The sequence below is a fragment of the Suncus etruscus genome, chromosome 4 (assembly GCF_024139225.1).
Source record: "Suncus etruscus isolate mSunEtr1 chromosome 4, mSunEtr1.pri.cur, whole genome shotgun sequence".
In the NCBI taxonomy this organism is placed as follows: Eukaryota; Metazoa; Chordata; class Mammalia; order Eulipotyphla; family Soricidae; genus Suncus; species Suncus etruscus.
In genome coordinates this window covers 118,339,809-118,360,685 of record NC_064851.1, presented here as the reverse complement: position 1 = coordinate 118,360,685, position 20,877 = coordinate 118,339,809, and the positions used below count along the sequence as shown (strand labels likewise).

The 20,877-nt window shown below is 36.8% G+C and overlaps 1 protein-coding gene across 1 annotated transcript in view; it reads right to left on the bottom strand.

The window, feature by feature from the left end:
* Positions 1-7,935: 7,935 nt before the first annotated feature.
* Positions 7,936-20,877, bottom strand: part of NEK1 (NIMA related kinase 1) — a 132,558-nt gene continuing 119,616 nt past the window's right edge. The window contains 3 exon segments of the mRNA XM_049771316.1: positions 7,936-8,000; positions 19,981-20,113; positions 20,280-20,410. Of these exon segments, the coding sequence (XP_049627273.1) occupies positions 7,987-8,000; positions 19,981-20,113; positions 20,280-20,410 (278 nt within the window). The 3' untranslated portion in view covers positions 7,936-7,986.

Here is a 20,877-nt window from a genome sequence, read left to right as displayed (position 1 = left end):
AGCACAGCAACTGCTCTCCACTCCACTTCAGTTACATCCCTAGCCCTCCAAAGGTTCCAAGTCTTAAAATCTTGCCAACATGTTCTCATTCTTTTTTAGGACAGCCATTCGAGCAGGAATGTGCTGATGATTTAGGGTGGGTCGCATTTCCGTTTCCCACATAAATTAGTAGTGATGAGTACCTTTTCGTCTACCATTGGTCAGTCATGCAACTTCTTTGGGAAAATGCTTATATTTGTTAATTTTTTAATAGATTATTTGCTATGATGTCATTGTATGAATTCCTACATATTTTGAATATCAACTGTTTAATTATATAATTTCCAATGCCTTTCACAAAACATTCATTTTACTAATGGTCTCCTCTGCCATGTAGAAGAAATCTTAGTTTGTAGTCTCATCTTTTTGTGCTTTGGTGCTTTTTAGTGTCAAAAATTAAAAATCATGCTAGTACCTATGTATTTGTCTTCCATATTCGAGTATCAATAGTGTTTTGTTTTGTTTTTGGGCCACACCCAGTGACACTCAGGTGTTACTCCTGGCTATGTGCTCAGAAATCACTCCTGGTTTAGAGGACCATAAGAGACACTGGGGATTGAACCGTGGTTCATCCTAGATTAGTGCATGCAAGGCAGATACCCTACCATTGTGCTCTGGCCCAATAGTGGTTTCTTTTGATTGCTAAATTGTATTCCATTGAATGGATGTATCACTGGTTATTCACCTATTTACAGTTTCTAGCTGTACTCTGGGCTTACTCTGGCTCTGTGCTCATGATACTCCTGGCGGGTTCAACCAACCATACGGAGGGAGTGCTGGGGACTGAACCACGGTTGGCCGTGCAAGGCAAATACTGTACCACTTACTAGCTCTCTGACTTGTTCTATGTATGTTGTATTGTACTTTTGTGTGCATTATATACTCTATCAAATGTTTTGTAATGTTTTATCCTAGAAAATTTTCATTTTCTTACTCTTGCAAAAACTGAAGTTCATAATTATGAGGCCATACAAATTTCTTTTATAGTTTATACTTTTAAAGTCTATTCAAAAGTACAGGGCACTAGAATTTTTAGTTTTCTTTCTACGTAACAATTTTGCATCTTTTGATCCATGAACATAATATAGATTCCCACATGGTGATTACTTTATGTTTGGTTTTTTGCTTGCCACACAGGGCTGTGTTTAGGGCTTAATCCTACTTTTGTGCTCAGGGATCTATTGTGGTGGTCTTGGAGAACCATATGGGATGCCAGGGATGGAACCTGGCTTAGATGCATGCAAAGCAAACAGCCTCCCTGTCATATTATCACTCTGGCCCATTTATCTCACCTGTTTAGTGTTAAGGACCAAATCTTGCACATCTTTTACATATTTTGTGCATAAATCTTGATGTTAGAAAATAGTGTCAAGATTTCTCATTTCCATTCTTAGTAAATAATGACTTTTGGGATGATGGAGCCTGGACTTAGAATCTCATACAGACAAAGCAAAAACTCTACCTCTGACCTATTAGGTTACAATCCTAGTTCTGGCTCATCTCCTTTTAATGGTTTTACATTCTGCTTATTTAACAGATAAAATTAAAATTTGACAACTCTTGCATTCCTGACATCTATTTCACTTGGTCATGATGCAGTGTCCTTTTCATATATTGGGTTTGATTTGCCTTTTTTTGGATTGCAAAGTCAACAAGGGTATATAGTTCTCTCATAATTCCTTTTTGTTTTAAGGACAAGGTAATGGTGTAGTTAGGGTAAGTGGGAAAACGTTCTGTCAACCTCCTGTGTTTTGGAACAGCTTGTATAAAACTGGTACTATTTCTTCTAGAAATATTTGATAAAATTCATCACCAAAACCATCTGGGCCCTAAACTTTCCTTGTGGGAAGGTTTCAAATTAAAAAGAAATTTCCTAATCATATATAGGACCAATAAGGTTTTCTGTGCATTTCTGAATGCACTTTGGTAATAATGTTCTGGAGTGAATATCGTGTTTTCCCTAAACTCTTTCAAAATCCTAATCTTCAGAGTGCCTTAGGAATGGGGTTCCTAAAGAAGTTATTAAGGTTAATGGGGCCATGAAGGGCGGCCCTTATCTCATAAAAATAGGATCTTTATGAGAGAACTACATAAACTCTTCTCTTTCATGTGTTCAAAAAAACCATACAAGGACAGAGGGAAAATGTGGTTCCATGTAAACTAGGAGACCTTATCAGAAATAAAATTAGCTGAAAACAAAATCTTAAGTTCCATCACCAGAACTTTAAAACAAAATAAATGTTATTTACACACTGTTCTTTGGTCTTAAATTATGCAGCTCAAGTTTTTGCCTTTTAAGACATTTGTTCAAATGTTGTTGTCAAGGACACTAACCAGAAAAAATGCTTATATTTGCATGTGTATTTAGTGATCCAGATATGTAGCCATATTCCCTAATTACTTTATCTCTAGAGATTCATCAAAAAAATTTAATCCACACCTGGCAGTGATCAGGAATTGAACCAGGGTCAGTCATCTGCAAGGCTATTGGCTTCACCCCCCCCTGCAAAAAAACCATTTTTAAAGGATTTTCTGGAATGTACTTGAAAACTGAACCTATTTATAAGTAATTCATGGTTCAAATGAGAAATCATACCACAAAATGGAAAATACTTTGAACTTAATGAAAATTAACATGTGACATCAAAATTTTGGTGACATTACTAAAGCAGAATTCAAAGGGAAGTTTAAAGGCATTTAAAATGTTGACTGGGTGCTGGAGTGATAGCACAGTGGGTAAGGTGGTTTGTCTTGCATGCAGCTGGCCCAGGTTCAAGCCCCATTATCCTATATGTTCCCCATGGCCTGCCAGGAGTGATTTCTGAGTGTAGAACCAGGAGTAAGCTTCAAGCACTTCTGGGTGTGGTCCTCCAAATAAAAAAAATCTTTTAAAAAATTCACTGTGGGGGCCGGGCGGTGGCGCTGGAGGTAAGGTGCCAGCCTTGCCTGCGCTAGCCTAGGACGGACCGCGGTTCGATCCCCCGGCGTCCCATATGGTCCCCCAAGAAGCCAGGAGCAACTTCTGAGCGCATAGCCAGGAGTAACCCCTGAGCGTCACAGGGTGTGGCCCAAAAACCAAAAAAAAAAAAAAAAAAAAAAAAAATTCACTGTGGGAAACCAGAGCAATAGTATAGCAGTTAGGGTGCTTGCTTTGCATATGATTGACCTGGGTTGATCCCCAGAATCTCTGTGCACTACAAGTAGTTCTGAGTGCAGAATTGGGAGTAAGCCTTGAGCTTACTACTGGGAGTAGCCCCCAAAAGCAAAACAACAATGAAACATTCAGTAGGAAAGAAACAATCCAGCGACTTACACAGCACAAAACTAGAAGATAAAAAAAAAAAAACAACAACACTGAATCCAGAGCAAACAGAAGAGTAAATTATTCTTAAAGGTACACAAATTAATAAAATGAAAGGCAAAAGGTAGTGCTTTAAAAATCAGTAAATCTTAGGTCAGAGTGATAGTACTGGGGGGCAAAGTGCTTATATTACATGAGGTTATATTCAATTAGATCGCTTTATTTAATTTCATGTTATTTTTAATTCCATAATGTACAGAATATACTTATGTAAACTAAATTCTTTAAAATTTCCTAATATACCTTTAAACCACAGTATGGTTTATTGTGGTAAATATTTCTTGTACATAAAGATTTTATTTCTGCATAGTGTAGTGTATCAGTTGATTCTAGTTCACAAATGCTTAATATTGCCATATTTTTTACATATTTATCATCAGTCCTAGCATTTATACTTGGTATATACGTGTGTGAGCTGTGTATAAATACTGCTATGTCTTTCTTGTTTATTTTTGGGCAACACCTGGCAGTGCTCAGTGGTTACGCCTGACTATGCACTCAGAAATCACTTCTGGCAGGCTCAGGGGACCTTATGGGATGCTGGGATTCGAACCGCCACGCTTCTGCATGCAAGGCAAACGCTCTACCTCCAATGTCATCTCTCCGGCCCCCTGCCATCTTTTTTTTTTTTTTAAATTGGTTTTTGGGCCATACCCGGCAATGCTCAGGGGTTACTCCTGGCTGTTTGCTTAGAAATAGCTCCTGGCAGGCACGAGGGACCATATGGGACACCGGGATTCGAACCAACCACCTTTGGTCCTTAGATCGGCTGCTTGCAAGGCAAACGCCACTGTGCTATCTCTCCGGGCCCTGCCATATCTTTCTTAATGTTTGTATTCTCTGTCTTTTCAAGTGTAGGTATAGAATAAATAGTTGTTATATATTCTTAACTACTAATTATGTTATCTGTGTAATTTTCAGGGTTTTTTTTTTCCATTGATATTATTTTCCTGTTTCTCTGCATGCCTAGTAATTTTTCTTTGATATTTTAAATCTTACTTTGTTGAGTGTTCACAATTTGGGGATTCCTTGAAATGCTTTGTGTTAAATTCCTAATAAATGATATTATCCTTTCAAAGGTTAGCTTTTAAATTCTGTTAGGCAGGCCTAAGAGAGCCTTTATCTAGAGAGAATGTGGTTCCACTAATGATAAAGTCTCTTTCTGTGTCCTATTCCTTAGGTGAAACAAACACAAGAACACAAACTGTTCTTGGCCCATGTAATATTCAGGAATTATTCAAACTTCTTTTTAGTGGTTTTCTCTAGTCTTAGGTGGTTTCCTCATCTTCAGGAATGCTTAATAATTAGCTGAAGACAAAAGATGAATTCTACAGCACTCTACAATATCTATTCTTTTCTGACGCAAATCTCTCCATTTTTGCTTCCCAACTGCTCGCTGTTTCCACCCCTCTAAATTCTGACTCCCTTCTGTTTAGGCAGAATGCAGGACTTTGCTCTGAGCCCTCGCCACAAGGCTATGGGCATGCTATAGCTTGGGCAGGGACAGCACTGACCTGTTTTTTTCTTTCCACTTACAGATTGTTGCTTTTGCTGCTCCCTGAAAAGAGTGGTTCATGAATGTTAGTCAGTGTTGGAGCAGTTGAGGTAGAAAGGAAAGTTCCCTCACCTTTATTCCTCATGACCAGTGGTGGGAGTCAAAATTAATTTATTATACATGTGATGCCTAGAAGGACAATTATTTAATTTCTGTCTCCTAGCTACTATTCCACTCACATAACTATTGTCCAAAAGCGAATTGCCAATATTTGACATTCCTTTGAATACAAAATCCTTTTTTTTTTTTTTTTGTCTTTTACTTATAACATTTTCTTAGTCTTTAATTTTCTAGTTTCACTCCAAGGATATATGTATTTCTTTTATTTAATCCTGTCTGAAATTCATTGGTTTTCTTTAATCTGCAGACTAATATTTTCAAAGCGTTTTTAAAAATTCCCAACCTTGGGGTCGGAGCACTAGCACAGCGGCAGGGCGTTTGCTTTGCACACAGGCCAACCCAGGAGGGACCTGGGTTCAATTCCCAGCATCCCATATGGTCCCCAGAGGCTGCCAGGAGCAATTTCTGGCTGCAGAGACAGGAGTAACCCCTGTGCTCATCCAGGTGTGGCCCCCTACAAAATTCCCAACCTTTATTCTTCCAAATAAATTTCTTTATTTCATTCTTCCTCTCATTCTGTTGTACTCTTATTTACACACACACACACACACACACACACACACACACACATACACACACACACACACACACACACACACACACACACACACACACACGTTCTTGCTGAATTTCCCTTATTTTCTTTTCTGCACTTGCTTTCTGCTCTACTGTAGATCATTTCTTCCAGTTTTCTTTTTGCACTGCATAGTTTTTGTCAAGCTTAACTACAAAATTTTGTAATTGGTTAGGGCATTTTTTCGTGACTACTTTTATCTGGTTCTTCAATACAAACACATATATCCTGAAGGGTCAATCATTAATAAAATAAGAAGTAGGGCATGTGAAAAATTATTTGAAAAATTCAAATATCGTCACCATTAAAAAATTATTTTAGGACAAAGGTTAATTAGAATAGTGTGCTGTTCCCAGAAATAGGAGCTGTTAAGTTTTTAATGTACTAATGCTAAATGTAGTAGTTTGAATATCTTGTTTTTTTCACTTTTCAAAGGAGATACATTTCAAAACAATGGGAACTAATCAGACCTGGGAATGTGTCTGGCCCGATCATTTTCACAAGTTACTTCAGGCAGATCTACAACTCAGTATCTTTGCATAGTAATTAAAAAAAGAAAAATAAGAACAGTATAAAATAGCCCAAACTAGCTCTACTATCCAAGAATCTATAAATGCTTGCACATATCACTTTCAACATTTGTAATAGGCCTTGGAGAGTAATATTTGCTTTTATTTATCACACTAGCATGGACAACCTTTCCATAACAAAGCTTCAGGGCCATTCACAGGACTGAAGACAAAACAAATCTGACTTCCTCATTGTATTCGTCTATACATAACAACTTTCCTTATTGTTTCTACTAAATTTGCTTTCTTACTACTTATGCGATAATTAGAAATAAGACCCTCCCAAAACATTCTCATCTTTCAGGCTTGTAAAGAATGAGTCCAAATATTCTTCCATTTAAAAATATAAACCAACTGAGGGGATGAAGTGATAGCATAGGGAAAGGGAGTTTGCCTTGCATGCAGCTGCCCAGGACAGACCTTGGTTCGATCCCCAGTGTCCTATATGGTCCCCCGATCCAGGAGCAATTTCTGAGTGCGTAGCCAGGAGTATCCCTGAGCGTCAAAGGGTGTGGCCCAACCCCCCCCAAAAAAGCACAAACAAAACAAACCCCAACTGATTCAAAGAACTTCTGACATCAATATAAAGGTATTGTACTGAGAATAAGCTTAATAAAGTACACATAATAGGATTCTGCAGGTATATAGTTACATTTTAATAGTTATATAAAAATATAATAACCAAGTATTTAAATTTAGGTGTTAGAAATAACACACATAATAACTTCAACATAGTACTGATAGTGCAGCAAAATTTTATTGTTAAACTTAAAGATTATGCCAATTAGGCTGTTTTATACTGTTTCCAAAATTATGCCCTTTTTTTAAACTGCAGCCACCTGAACTTTACAGATGTCATTCATGAAACCATGTAATACTTGACATACCATCATCATACTAACCTAACTAAATGTTCTCACATAGTAGAAATAAGTGAAAGAGAAAAATACATCTCCTTTGGGATATTAATTACCAAATGGTCATAGTGTAAAATATAAAGATGCTTGCATTCCTCTTTTAAACCGCCTGTTGTCCTTGAGACACATGCATGAGAGTAAGTGAAAACAAAAAGGGCAACTTTATGTCATTCACGTAATATTAAATTTCTCAGAAACTTCTAATTTCTAGGTATACATCTGGTTTTGGTCCTTAAAGAGAAATAAATATAATTATCAACATTTTAAATATCAGGAATACAATATTGCTATATTTCATAATCAAATTTTTAATAGTTTCTATTCCCCTCGTTAAAAAGAAAAACACAATTGTAGAAAGATAACAGAAAATAGAAATTTTAAGGCTAAAATGCTCATTTTAAGATGTAAAAATTAAACAGTGCCCTTAATGAGATTATTTTATGCAGAATTGTTGGTGATAGACATAGACAGGAAAAAAGGCCACGCTTAAACACTTCATTAAAGGCAGATTTTCCACAACATATATAATTCTTTCAACCTAAGACAACATCTGGTAAAGACAAAGCACCTATAGCCTGGTCAGTGTCTCCTTATGCTTTGGTTGGATGAAGTATATATGCTATAGCAGGTAACTACCTCAAGAACTCAGTCAACAGAGTAAAACAGAAAAAAATGCTAGACTCTTAATTGAAAATGGCATCTTTCTCAGTCCTCTTCCATGCAAACAGCATGCCCACCTTACATCTGTATTTCCTTTATAAAATATTTACAGTTCCTACTGAGTTTTGTTATCCAGATAAGCCAAATTCAAATGCTTTCATACAATCGATGACTAAAGACTGTTGTATCAATTATTCATCATTATCTGCAAAAAAGAAAAAGAAAAGAATTTATTTTAAATCAAATATAATCTACTTAGTAAAAAAAACCTAGTCTATTCTTTTTTCATGGTAAGGGAAAAGAGCTTTAAAATAACATATACTCATATCATATCTTCATTTCTAACAATAATGAATGGATAATTACTTTATACAACAATCATTTTATTGCTTCCAATATTATATTTATCATTCTGTACTATCAATTTATTTATATTTTCTAATTATAAATTATTTCAAATGAGAAAGCAGAGAGAATTAGGTAACACCAATGTGCATAATGCTTAGAATTCTTGGAAGATAACTTTGACCACATTGGTTTGGAATATTTATTAAGAGAAAACATATTACAGTTTGAGAGTATGAATCCTTTCCAATCTTATTCTCTCATCTTCCCCAGAGGCATTAGCAGTATCCTAAAATTGATGATTATCTTTCCTCTGGTTTTTCATTCTTATTATATAGATGAACATATAAGTAAAATTGCTTTAGAAAATTACATAAATGGTGTCATAAACGATTCAACTTTTCATATTTATGAGTCTTACACAAAACAACAGAGGAAAATTGAGTTCATTTTACTTGCCATATGTAATTTCATAAGATATTCATATCATAATAGATTCTCTAAACTCAATGTGGAGGAGATATGTGTTATCTTTAAGAATCTACAAGCCTGGGCGCCAAAGTAGGTAGGGCTTTTGCCTTGAAAGTGGCCGACCTTCCCCAGAATCCTGTATGGTTCCCTGAGTCAGCCAGGAGTGATTCCTGAGTGCAGAGCCAGGAGTAGCCCGAGCACCACCAGGTGTGGCCCAAAAACCAATCAAACAACGAGAATCAATGAGCTTGGGTCCAGATGAACAGTGTGATGGCTCAGAAGGCAGAAATTCTAATCTTCAATGTGTGCCAATCATGTTCCTGGTAGTTCTTCTATTGTTCTTCCTGGCAACTCTATTGTGTGTGATCCTTGGTACTGCAATAGCTAGTTGTTTGAGCACCAGACAAGGAGTCATCTTCCAGCAAGTAATACAACTAAAATGATGTGCAAGTGGCATGACCAGAAAGTGTGAGCCTGAGTGAGTATGTATGTAAGCACAGTGGTAGCAACTGTGTGCCTCAACTAAGGAGTGTGAGCAATGACCAGATACAGCAAGGTGGATACCCTCTCTGCCTGATGACCCATGAGGGTGGTGCTGCCACTACCAAGTGAGGCCATATCACAGTGACAAGACACAGCGAGGCAGAAGACCTCATAGATGGGTGAACACAAGCACTGTGCAGCCACCACTGAGAACAGTCATACCCATGACCTGATCCCTACAGAAAGAGAACTTCACCCATCTGGTGAGTTGTAGGAGAGGCCCCACCCTTGCGACTATAACATGAGAGACAGAGACTGGTGCCCACCAGGTGAACTGAAATCTTGGTCCTGACCCCAAACCAGAAAACTTGAGACAGAGACCAGCACAATAAGAGATCAGCTGTTCACTCTGTGACTACCTATTTCTTCTAGTCTATGAACCCCAACACAACACATAAAAAAAAAAATAAACACCTCACACCGTAAAGGTGACAATGGGGACACAATGCAGAACTCCACCATGCTTAGAAAATAAAGATGGTAGTCCTGAAAACCTGACAAGTACCAGTCATTTATATAGAATCTCCATTAAGGATTTTAGAGAAGAAAAATGGAGGATGTTCAAATAACTCAAAGAAAGTGTGGAATGAACTGAACAAACCAAAACTAAGATTCAAGAAGATATGAGAGTAGAATTGAGAAAACTTCAAACTGAAATAGTAGGAGTGGCAAACTTAGTAGGTGCAAAATGAAAAACTCACTGAAAGTCTCACCAGTAGAGTAACAGCTACTGAGGACTGAAGCTGGAAGTTGAGGTACTTAACAGGAGAAGCTGGAAAAGAGCCTTAAAATAAAAGATCAGAGATGGAAAAAATCCTCAAACACCACAAACAGACAACAATAGAACTGGGATAAACTCAACAGAAACCATATAAGAATCACTGCAGTCCCAGAAACTCAAGAAGAAAACCCCATGAAGAATCAGCAGTCAAGGTCATCATTGCCAAAAAGTTCCCAGAGCTAAAGAGTGCATGCAACCACATCCTGGATGCCCAAAGAATACCAGCTAAAAGAGATCCAAAGAAAAGCATCCCAAGGCACATCCTAGTCATAATGATCAAAACCACAGATAGGGATAGAATACTGAAAGTAGTAAGATCAAAAAGGAAATTACATACAAAGAACCATCCTTAAGATTTACAGCAGACCTGGGCCAAAGAGATAGCATAGTGGTAGGGCATTTGCCGGGCACACAGCAGATCCAGGACAATGGTTGGTTCAAATCTTGGCATCCCATATAGTCCTCCATGCCTGCCAGGAGTGATTTCTGACCACAGAGACAGGAGCAACCCCTGAGCGCCACTGGATGTGACCCAAAAACAAAAATATTTACAGCAGATCTATCACAAGCAACCCACAAGACATGAAGACAGTGGTGGGATACAGTAACAAAACTCAACGAAATAAATGCTTAGCCAAGAATACTTCACTCCACCAAACTTTCATTCAGATTTGAAGGAAAGATACATAGCTTCATGGATAAACAACACACAGAAACTTTATAGACTCAAAGCCAACCTTAAATGAAGAACTGAAGGGTCTACTTGAAGGCAAGGCATATCAAACAAACACACCAAACTCCTACCAAATATGACACTAAATCCCAAACCAATCATCTCTCTCAACATCAATGGACTAAATGCACCAGTTAAGAGTCACACCATGTAAAATTAAAAGAGAGACACACACACAGTGGAAAAATGAATAAAAAAATTGAACTTAACACTTTGCTGTCTGCAAGAAACACATCTGAATAGTCAGAGCAAACATGGACTCAAAGTCAAAGGTTAGAAGACTAGCCAGGACCCTTCAGAGCCAGGTTTGGACTCCATTGAGATGGGCATTCTAGCAGGGCAGACTCTCACTAAGCCTGCAGAATGGAGCCCCTGAAAGGAGGCACCCTATAGACCAAGACCCCCTTACCCACTGGGAGAGAGATGATCACCTGTTAAACATTTGGCATGCCACAATAGAGCTCACCTCCTGTGATCTCCCTAGTTACTTAAGTCACATCCCCCTAATCACATAGGTCACATCCACAGACTTGACATGCAACACCTGGCCAGTAAGGTATGTTCAAGCTTCCCATGAAAATAAATCCTATTATTTATTTATTTTTTGGGGGTGTCACACCCGGCAATGCTCAGGGGTTATTCCTGGCTCTATGCTCAGAAATCGCACCCGGAAGGCTTGGGTGACCATATGGGATGCCGGAATTCGAACCAGCGACCTTCTGCATGCAAGGCAAAAGCCTTACTCCTGTGCTATCTCTCCAGCCCCAAATCCTATTATTAATAGTCCTTCTTCCTGATAATAAAACAAATAACACAAATTGTCTCATTGCAGTGGTTCCAAAGGCTTTTTTTTTTTTCCTACTGGTATCCTACATCTTTGGTTGATTCTTAGATACTTGGTGATTTGGGATACTATTTTATTATTATTATTTTTTTAATATCTTTATTTAAACACTGTGATTACATGACTGTAGTTGGGTTTCAGTCACAAAAAGAACACCCTCCCTTCACCAGTGCAACTTGGATACCTTCGATCCTTGCTTTCACACAATCCCTAGGCTAGCTAGCCTCAGCAAGGTCACGAACTTGCCCAAGATTTAACATCCTCTACCCTACAGCTTTTACACAAGATAATCATTCAAGGAAACAACTCCATTAAAAAGGCCTTGGGTGGCCATACTAATATCAGATGACACAGACTTTAGGCTTAAAAGGTTATGAGTGATGGAAGTTTCTTAATAATCAAGGGATCTGAAAACCAAGAAGAAATCACACACCTAAACATATATGCACCAAATGAGGGACCACCAAAATATTTAAAACAACTGCAGATAGATTTGAAGAAAGATATCAACAGCGACACAACAATAGTGGGAGACCAGCATTGCACTGCCACCCCATGATACGCCAACCAGCTAAAAGTTAATAAGAATATACTGCCTCTAAAGGAAGAAATGGAGGAGAGTAGCTTAGTATATACTGTGTGTATTTATATATGTATATCTATAAGTATAAATAAATATAGTTAGTATATGCTATATATATATATGTATATGTATATATATATATAGGGCTCTTCATCCCCAGAAAGCTGGGTACACATTATTCTCCACTGCACATTGGACATTCTCCAAGATAAATCACATGTGCTGGGCCACAAAATGTACCTATATAAAATCAAGATAGAAATTGTATCAACAATCTTCTCAGATCATAATGCACTAAAATAGAAGTGAATTACAAACGGACATGGAGAAAAAACTTTATCACCTGGAAATTAAACAGCTAAACACTGCTAAACAGTACTAAATAGTACTGAACAACCAGTGAGTCAGAGATGATATCAAAAGATTACTGAAAACAAATGAGAGAAAAGACATGAATTATCATAATTTGTGAGACACAGCAAATGCAGTTTTAAGAGGAAAATCTATAGCTTTGTAAGCATAAGGAAGGAAGAAGGGGCCTACATAAATGGTACAACTTAAAAAATTGGAAAATGATCAACAAAATGAACCAAAAATGAGAAGATGAAAGGAAATAAAAAAGCTTAGAACAGAAATTAATAAACTGGACACCCAAAAACAATCCAAAAGATCTAAAAAGAAGTTCTTTGAAAAATATAAATAAGATCAATAAACCATTAGCAATGGGGCCGGGAAGGTGGCGCTAGAGGTAAGGTGTCTGCTTTGCAAGTGTTAGCGTAGGACGCGTCCCATCTGGTCCCCCCAAGCCAGGGTCGATTTCTGTGTGCATAGCCAGGAGTAACCCCTGAGCATCAAACGGGTGTGGCCAAAAAACAAACAAAAAAAAAACCCAAAAAACCAAAACACAAAACAAAACAAAAAAACATTAGCAAGACTCAGAGAGAAACTTAATAAACCAAATTAGAAATGAAAAGGGGAAGTTACTACAAATACTACAGAAATTCAAAGGGTACTCAGATATTACTTTGAGAAACTCTATGCCACAAAACAAGAGAACTGAAAGAAATGGATAATTCTTGGACTCCAATAACCTTCCAAGGGTGAACTAAGATAATCTAAAATATCTGAAAAGACCTTTCACTATTGAGAAAATAGAAATGGTAATCAAAAGGTTTCCCCAAATCAAAAGCCCAGGCCCAAGTAGATTCATGACCTAGTAGGATTCATTCCAGAGAAGCAAGGATTGTTTAACATACACATCAAAAGTATATAATAGAATCAATAAAAGGAAAAATAAAAATCATATGATCATCTAAATAGATGCTGAGAAAGCAATTGACAATTTCCAATATCCATTCATGATAAAAACTCTCAACAAGATGAAAATGAATGGAAGGGACTTTTCTCAATATAGTCAAGGCCATTTTCTGCACACCCATGGCAAATATTGTAATAAATGGAGATGAATTAAAAGCTTTTTCTCTAAGATCTGATACAAGACAAGGTTGCCCTCTCTCACTACTTCTATTCAACGAAGTATTGGTAGTACTTGCATAACAATCAAGCAAGAAAAAAAAATCAAGGGCATCCATATAGAAAAGAAGTTAACCTCTCACTGTTTGCAGATGACATGATACTATATTTAGAAAATCCTAAAGACTCTACCAAAAAGTTTCTAGAAAAATAGATTTGTATAGGGCTGGAGAGATAGCATGGAGGTAAGGTGTTTGCCTTGCATGTAGAAGGACGGTGGTTCGAATCCCGACATCCCACATGGTCCCCCGAGCCTCCAGGAGCTATTTCTGAGCACAGAGCCAGGAGTAACCCCTGAGCGCTGCCGGGTGTGACCGCCCTCCACCAAAAAATAGATTTGTACAGTAAAGTGGCAGGCTACAATATTAATATACAAAAATCTCTGGCTCTTTTTTTATATATACATATAGTCAAAGATGAGACATTAAATAAAATCGCATTCACAACTGTACCACAGGAAATCAAGTAGTTCCTTGGAGTCAACTTAACTAAAGAAGTAAAAGACCTGTATAAAGAAAACAACAAAACAATGCTTTAAGAAATAAAAGAGGACAAAAGGAAATGGAGATATATACCTTGCTTATGGATTAGGAGGATTAACATAATTAAAATGCCAATACTTCCCAAGGCATTTTACAGATTTAATGCAATTCCTCTAAGGATACCCATGACATTTTTCAGAGAAGTGGGTCAAACACTTTTGAAATTCACTTGTAACAATAAACTATTTTTGTTGTTAATAAACAATAATAATAACTATGAATAACTAAAGCAATCCTTAGGAAAAAGAAGATAGGAGGCATCACTTTTCCCAACTTTAAATTGTACTATAGTAATAGTCATCAAAGCAGCATGGTACTAGAATAAACACAGACCCTCAGATCAATGGAATATATTTGAGTATTTAGAGACTGAACCCCCCCCCCAAATACAATCAATTATTCTTTGATAAAAAGGCAAGAAATACAAAGTAAAGAAAGAAAACCCTCTTCAACAAGTGGTGTTAGGATAACTAGTCAACTACAATTGACAGCAAAAAAAGTGAACTCAGACCTGTCCTTAACACCTTGCATAAACATCAAATCAAAATGGATTAAAGACTTTGATATCAGACCTGAAACCATAAGGGACATAAGGACATGAAGGAAAAAGTAGGTACCACACTTCATGACATTGAGACCAAAGGCATCTTCAAGGAAGAAACACCACTGTCCAAGTAAGTGGTTGCAAAGCTGTTTAAATGGGATTACATTAAACTGAGAAGCTTTTGCACCTCAAAGAAATTAGTGACTAGAATACAAAGGCTCCCCCCAAAATAGGAGAAACTATTTACTTAATACCCACTGACCAAGGGCTAATATCTAAGATATACAAGGTACTGACAGAACTTAACATGAAAAAAAGAAACCTGACTATCTAAAAATGAGAGGAAATGAACAGATATTCCTCAAAGATAAAATACAGATGGTCAAAAGACACATAAAAATGCTCCACGTCATTAATTATCAAAGAATTGTAAATCAAAAGAACAATGAGGTATCATTTCACACCAGAGACTGACACACATCCTAGAGAATAAGAACCAGTGCTCATGTGGATGCAGGGAGAAAGGGTCTCTCATTCACTGCTGGTGAGAATGCTGCCTAGTCCAGCTTTTCTGGAAAACAAAATGGATATTCTTCAAAAAATTGGAAACTGAGCTCCCATATGATCCAGCAATCCCACTCCTAGGGATATACCCTAGGAACACAAAAACACAATACAAAAATACCTTCTTTACTTCTATGTTCATTGCAGCAGTATTTACAATAACCAGAACCTGGAAATAACCCAGGTGCCTGACAACAGGATGAGTGGCTAAATAAACTGTGGTACATCTACACAATAAAATACTATGAAATATCAGGAAAAATGAAGTTACGAACTTTGCTTATACATGGATAGACATAAAGATTACTATGCAGAGTAAAATGTGACCGAGGGAGCAGAATAGATATAGAATAATTTAACTCATCTGTGGGTTATAAGAAAAATAAAAGACAATAGATAAAAAACATATATTTACATAGGCAGATGACATGGCTTTAAAAATATACTTTATTTTACTTTTTGGTTTTTGGGCCACATACAGTGGCACTTCAGGGGTTACTCCTGGCTCTGCATTCAGAAATCACTCCTGGAGGCACAGGGGACAATGTGGGATGCTGGAAATCGAACCTGGGTCTGTCCTGGGTTGGCTGCATGCGAGGTAAACGCCCTACCACTGTGCTATCGCTCCTACCCCTAACATGGCATTTAATTTCTCCCAGATGCAATCAAAACAGTGGTCTATGTACAGTTATTTATGGGACTTAACTTTCCTGTAAGAGAACAGTTATTCTAATATAAATCAAATTGCTATCTAACATTAAAACTATGTCAAGTCAAAATAAAAAAGAACATCAAAAAATATACAGAAAATTCAATACAATGTTTAGTGAGTGGGTAAATTAATTAATTACAATGTTTTGGTTGACTAGTATGATTTTTTTAAAAATTGCCAGATAGGCATCTAGCTTTCAATGCTTTATATTTTTTTCTGGTTATAAACATTACTAGTGCAGGCTTTGTTATATGTAACTTTAAGGTCCTGATCCCTTTTCATTTGTATTGAAGAGAAAATCTTGCATTGGTATCTTGAATATTAGCCTAGTCTGGTTCTTGGTGCTTTGGAAAGGAATGTTCTATGTACGCTGTACCATTGACTTAACAAAAGAGAATGCTAATCCTAGAGTGCAGCTAATTCTCCATTTAATAGGGCAGATGCTTTGTCAAGGCTAAATCCCAAGTTCTCTGTAGCTGATGACTTATGAAAACTTGTATTATATGGGTACCTAAGGGAACTGCATAATGAACAGTCAAATATGAATAGAACTGGTCAGAAACTCTCCACAGATCTACCTAAATGCAACCATTCTGTCATTAATTTACACTAGCGTTTTTCAAACAGGGGCCATGTGGCCCCTGTAGACAGACCCTCACTACCCAAAAACATATAAGGGAGGGATTATGGCTTGAGAATAGGGAGAAAGCAATAGGACAGGTGACTGTAACTGACTGGCGGTGACTGTGGGGAAAAGGCTAAGAAACAGTGAGTGACAGTCATTTCATAGGAAAAAGGTCCAGAAAATACTAATTATTTAAAATGGGGCAAAAGATTATAATACAACCAGAAATCCACAAGTTGTAGAGAATTTAAAATTTCTTAGTTTAATTTGATTTTAGTATCTTAGTATTTAGAATATAATGTTTATCATAATAATTTAATCTTCATAGAAAATATTTGAGGTTTACATTTAAACTTATGGACCACTATATCATGTCTAAAAAAATGACCCTTTAAAATAAATCTATATATTCCTCAAATTTTGAGCAATACTGTCTGATAAAAGTCCTCTTTTTAAATGTCAAGAGGAAAATGTTCTTTTGTTTCAATACCAAAAATAGCTATCCTCTGAGTAATTGACATGTATTGTTTTATGACCCATGTGACTCATGTAATTAATTAGGTTTCCTGCTTTGCTACAAAGATCAGCACCAAATTTGTGGCCTATTTTCAGAAAACTTAATCTATGAACAGGAATTATGAATCCTTATTTCCTTCTTTTTATTATTATTATTTTTTTCTTTTTACTTTTTCTTTATTTCCTTCTTAGCTTAAGTTTTTCTTGCCTGTGCTTGTTAGCCTGATAGTCACTCTAACTCCTGATCACCTGTTGTTTTTAACATGGTTTTTCTGAGACTATATACATTAAAGAAATGCAATCTTTAACATTTTGGGGAAAAATATGAAACGTAAATGAATACTATAAGTATTCAATTTCTAAAATTGAGCATAATTTATTTTTAATTTATATAGTCAAGGTCATGTGCGTACAATAGGGATAAAATTTATGAACTTGGCATACACTATCTTCCTAACATCACTTTAAATCCTTAACTACTGTTCACAACTATAAACGTTTAAGCTCTAAGATTTTTTGACAAATATTTTAGAAATGAGTTCTTCAAAAATATTCAGAATCTGTGTATGAGTTAAGAAAATGAGGCTGGCACCCACCCCACCCAGAGGGAATTGATCTTGCTTCACCTCCACTGGCTGCCTGGTCAAAAGATAAATTTCAAGTCTTAAAAACCTTTCAAGAACCAAAAAGGAGAAAGAGGAAACCTGAATAGACCTATCGCTAACAAGGAAGTAGAGATGGTCAGCAGAAATCTTCTCTAGTACAAAAGTCCAGACCAGACGGGTTTACTACAGATCTTTTCCAAGCTTTCAAAGGCCCATCCTTCTCAATAAAACAGAAGAAACAAGATGAGGCCAACTTTTTCTTGACATCAAAAGCCAGCAGAGAAATTAGTAAAAAAAAAAAATTCAGGCCATATCATTGATGAACGTAGATTCAAAGATCATCAATAAAATGCTAATGATAAATCCTAGTGATAATGTTGTTAAATACAACAATACAATAAACACAGGAATGTAGGAGAGTTCATTTAGGCAAATAAATTAATACATGAATAAAAGGATAAAAAACATCTGATCATCTCCAAAAGTGCAGAGAAAGCAATTTGAAGTGGGGGGTTTATGGCAACATCCAGTGGCATTCAGGGGTTACTCCTGGCAGGCTTGGGGGACCCTATGGGATGCTGGGAATCGAACCTGGGTCAGCCGCGTGCAAAGCAAACACCCTAACCACTATGCTATTGCTCTGGCCCTCAGAGAAAGCAATTTGACAAGATTCAACACTCATTCATGTACATGGTAAGTTCCCTTCATGCTTTACTATCTCTATGGCCCCTGCTAATGGGAAAAGTTGAAAATTTTCCTTTAATGTCATGCACAAGAAGACAAAAATGTCCACATGTCCACTTTTCACTGGTATTCAACATAATATGGAAAGTTCAAGCCACAACAAAATATGTGCCATAACACTAGACTATCTCCAGCCTCTTCTCTTATTATTATTATTATTGTTTGTTTGTTTGTTTTTGGGTCACACCTGGCAGCGCTCAGGAGTCACTCCTGGCTTCACGCTCAGAAATTGCTCCTGGTAGGCTCAGGGGACCATATGGGATGCCGGGATTCGAATCTATGACCTTCTGCATGAAAGGAAAACGCCTTACCTCCATGCTATCTCTCCGGCCCCTATTATTTTTGTTTTTTTGTTTTTGGGTCAAACATGGCAGCGCTCAGGGGTTACTCCTGGCTCTATGCTCAGAAATAGCTCCTGGCAGGCTTATGGGATGCCAGAATTCTGCATGTCCTTCTGCATGCAAGGCAAACGCCCTACCTCCACACTACCTCTCTGGCCCCGCTTCTCTGTTTTTTGGGGGGGGAGGTTTGTTGTTGTTGTTTTTGGTTTTTGGGTCATACCTGGTGGTGGTCAGGGGTTATTCCTGGCTCTGTGCTCAGAAATCGCTCTTGACAGGCACAGGATACCATATGGGATGCTGGGATTTGAACCACTGTATATCCTGGGCTGGCTGTGTGAAGGCAAACACCCTACCGCTGTGCTATCTCCCCAGCCCTGCCTCTTCTCTATTTTAAACACTTTAGCAATTAGTTAAAAACACACTTCAAAACAAAAAGCTGGTCAATTTTTTTTTTTTCAAACAAGAATTCAAAACAAGGGGCCGGAGAGATAGCGTGGAGGTAGTGTATTTGCCTTGCATGCAGAAGGATGGTGGTTCGAATCCCGGCATCCCATATGGTCCCCTGTGCCTGCCAGGAGCAATTTCTGAGCCTAGAGTCAGGAGTAACCCCTGAGCGCTGCCGGGTGTGACCCAAAAACCAAAAACCAAAAACCAAAAACCAAAAAAAAAAAAAAAATTCAAAACAAGAATCAAAACATATATATGATCTATTTAACTTTTTTAAAACACTTTTTTGGTTCATGAGGCTAGAGAGATCATATAGTGGGTAAGTCACTTGCTTTGCATGCAGACAACCTGGGTTCAATTTTAATCATCTCATATATTCCTCTGAGCACCACCAGGTGTAATTAATTCCTGAGTGCAGAGTGTCTATATATATATATATATATACACACATACATACATATAGATAGATTTGATATATATATATATATTTCACTTCTAGAGCTAACAGGGAGCTTTAAAAAATATGTCAACAAAATCACATGGCAGAATCAACAAAATAGGATAATTACAATTTTTACTGCTTAAAAATATTATATATAGTTTCCTCAGTACTGATTTCACCAAATGCATATGATGTAAGTTTACCGATTTACATTTGTCTTTTTGTTTTTCACATGTTTATTTAAAATGTAAAGACAAGAGAAAGTTGTACCTTCTTGATAGGCTCCATCTGCCATAACTAAATGAAGAATCTTGGCATAAAGGTGCTTATGCTCATTTCCCAAAATATTCTGAATTATTGTTGAACAAGTTTCAATATTTTCATCTTCGTCTTCATGAATAGCCTATGTAATTTCCAATTATAAGATAACATTTAAAAATTAAACTGGAGACTCAGCTATGATTTATATATCAATCTAAATACCAATAACGTTACTGCCATTTCATTAACAGTTCAAATAGGGCATGTTCCAAAATAAAATGGTTGAATTCACATTTTACTTTACTTACTTTCATTTTCTCATAAACCTCAAAGAACTTTTCAAAGCCTATTTCCTGTTCCAGGTTAAGTCTCAGTTCTTCTAAATGGTTAAACACAGTATCATATTCACATTCACTAATAATTTCATATTCACTGTTATCTAAAAAGAAAAAAAAGACATTTTGTGGTTAAAATTAAAACAGAATAAAGCAGTGCTTAGCCTGATGGAATGAAGTTTATGACAAGTAAGTAGATTATTTGTACTTTTAATGTTAAATTTCATTACTGTTAGAATAGTTGTCATTTATATAGCTAATTACCTCACACATAAATAACAAGTGTGCTATTTTGGGAATCTTTACTTTTATAGTCGCATCAGGAAATCAGGTTAGATAAAAATTTCCATGAGCAGATGAAGAGTTAAGGCTTTTCCTTTGTTCACAAACTCAATGCGCAGCACTGCATATGGAATGGAATGGAGTAGAATGATTTTGAGCACAGAGCAAAAAGCTCCAAGCAAAAAGTCACCTAATTTATGGAAGTAAAACATGGAAGAAGGAACAATTATGTCCTACATAGACAATTATCCATAACTTCTATTTTTTTTTGGTTTTTGGGCCACACCCA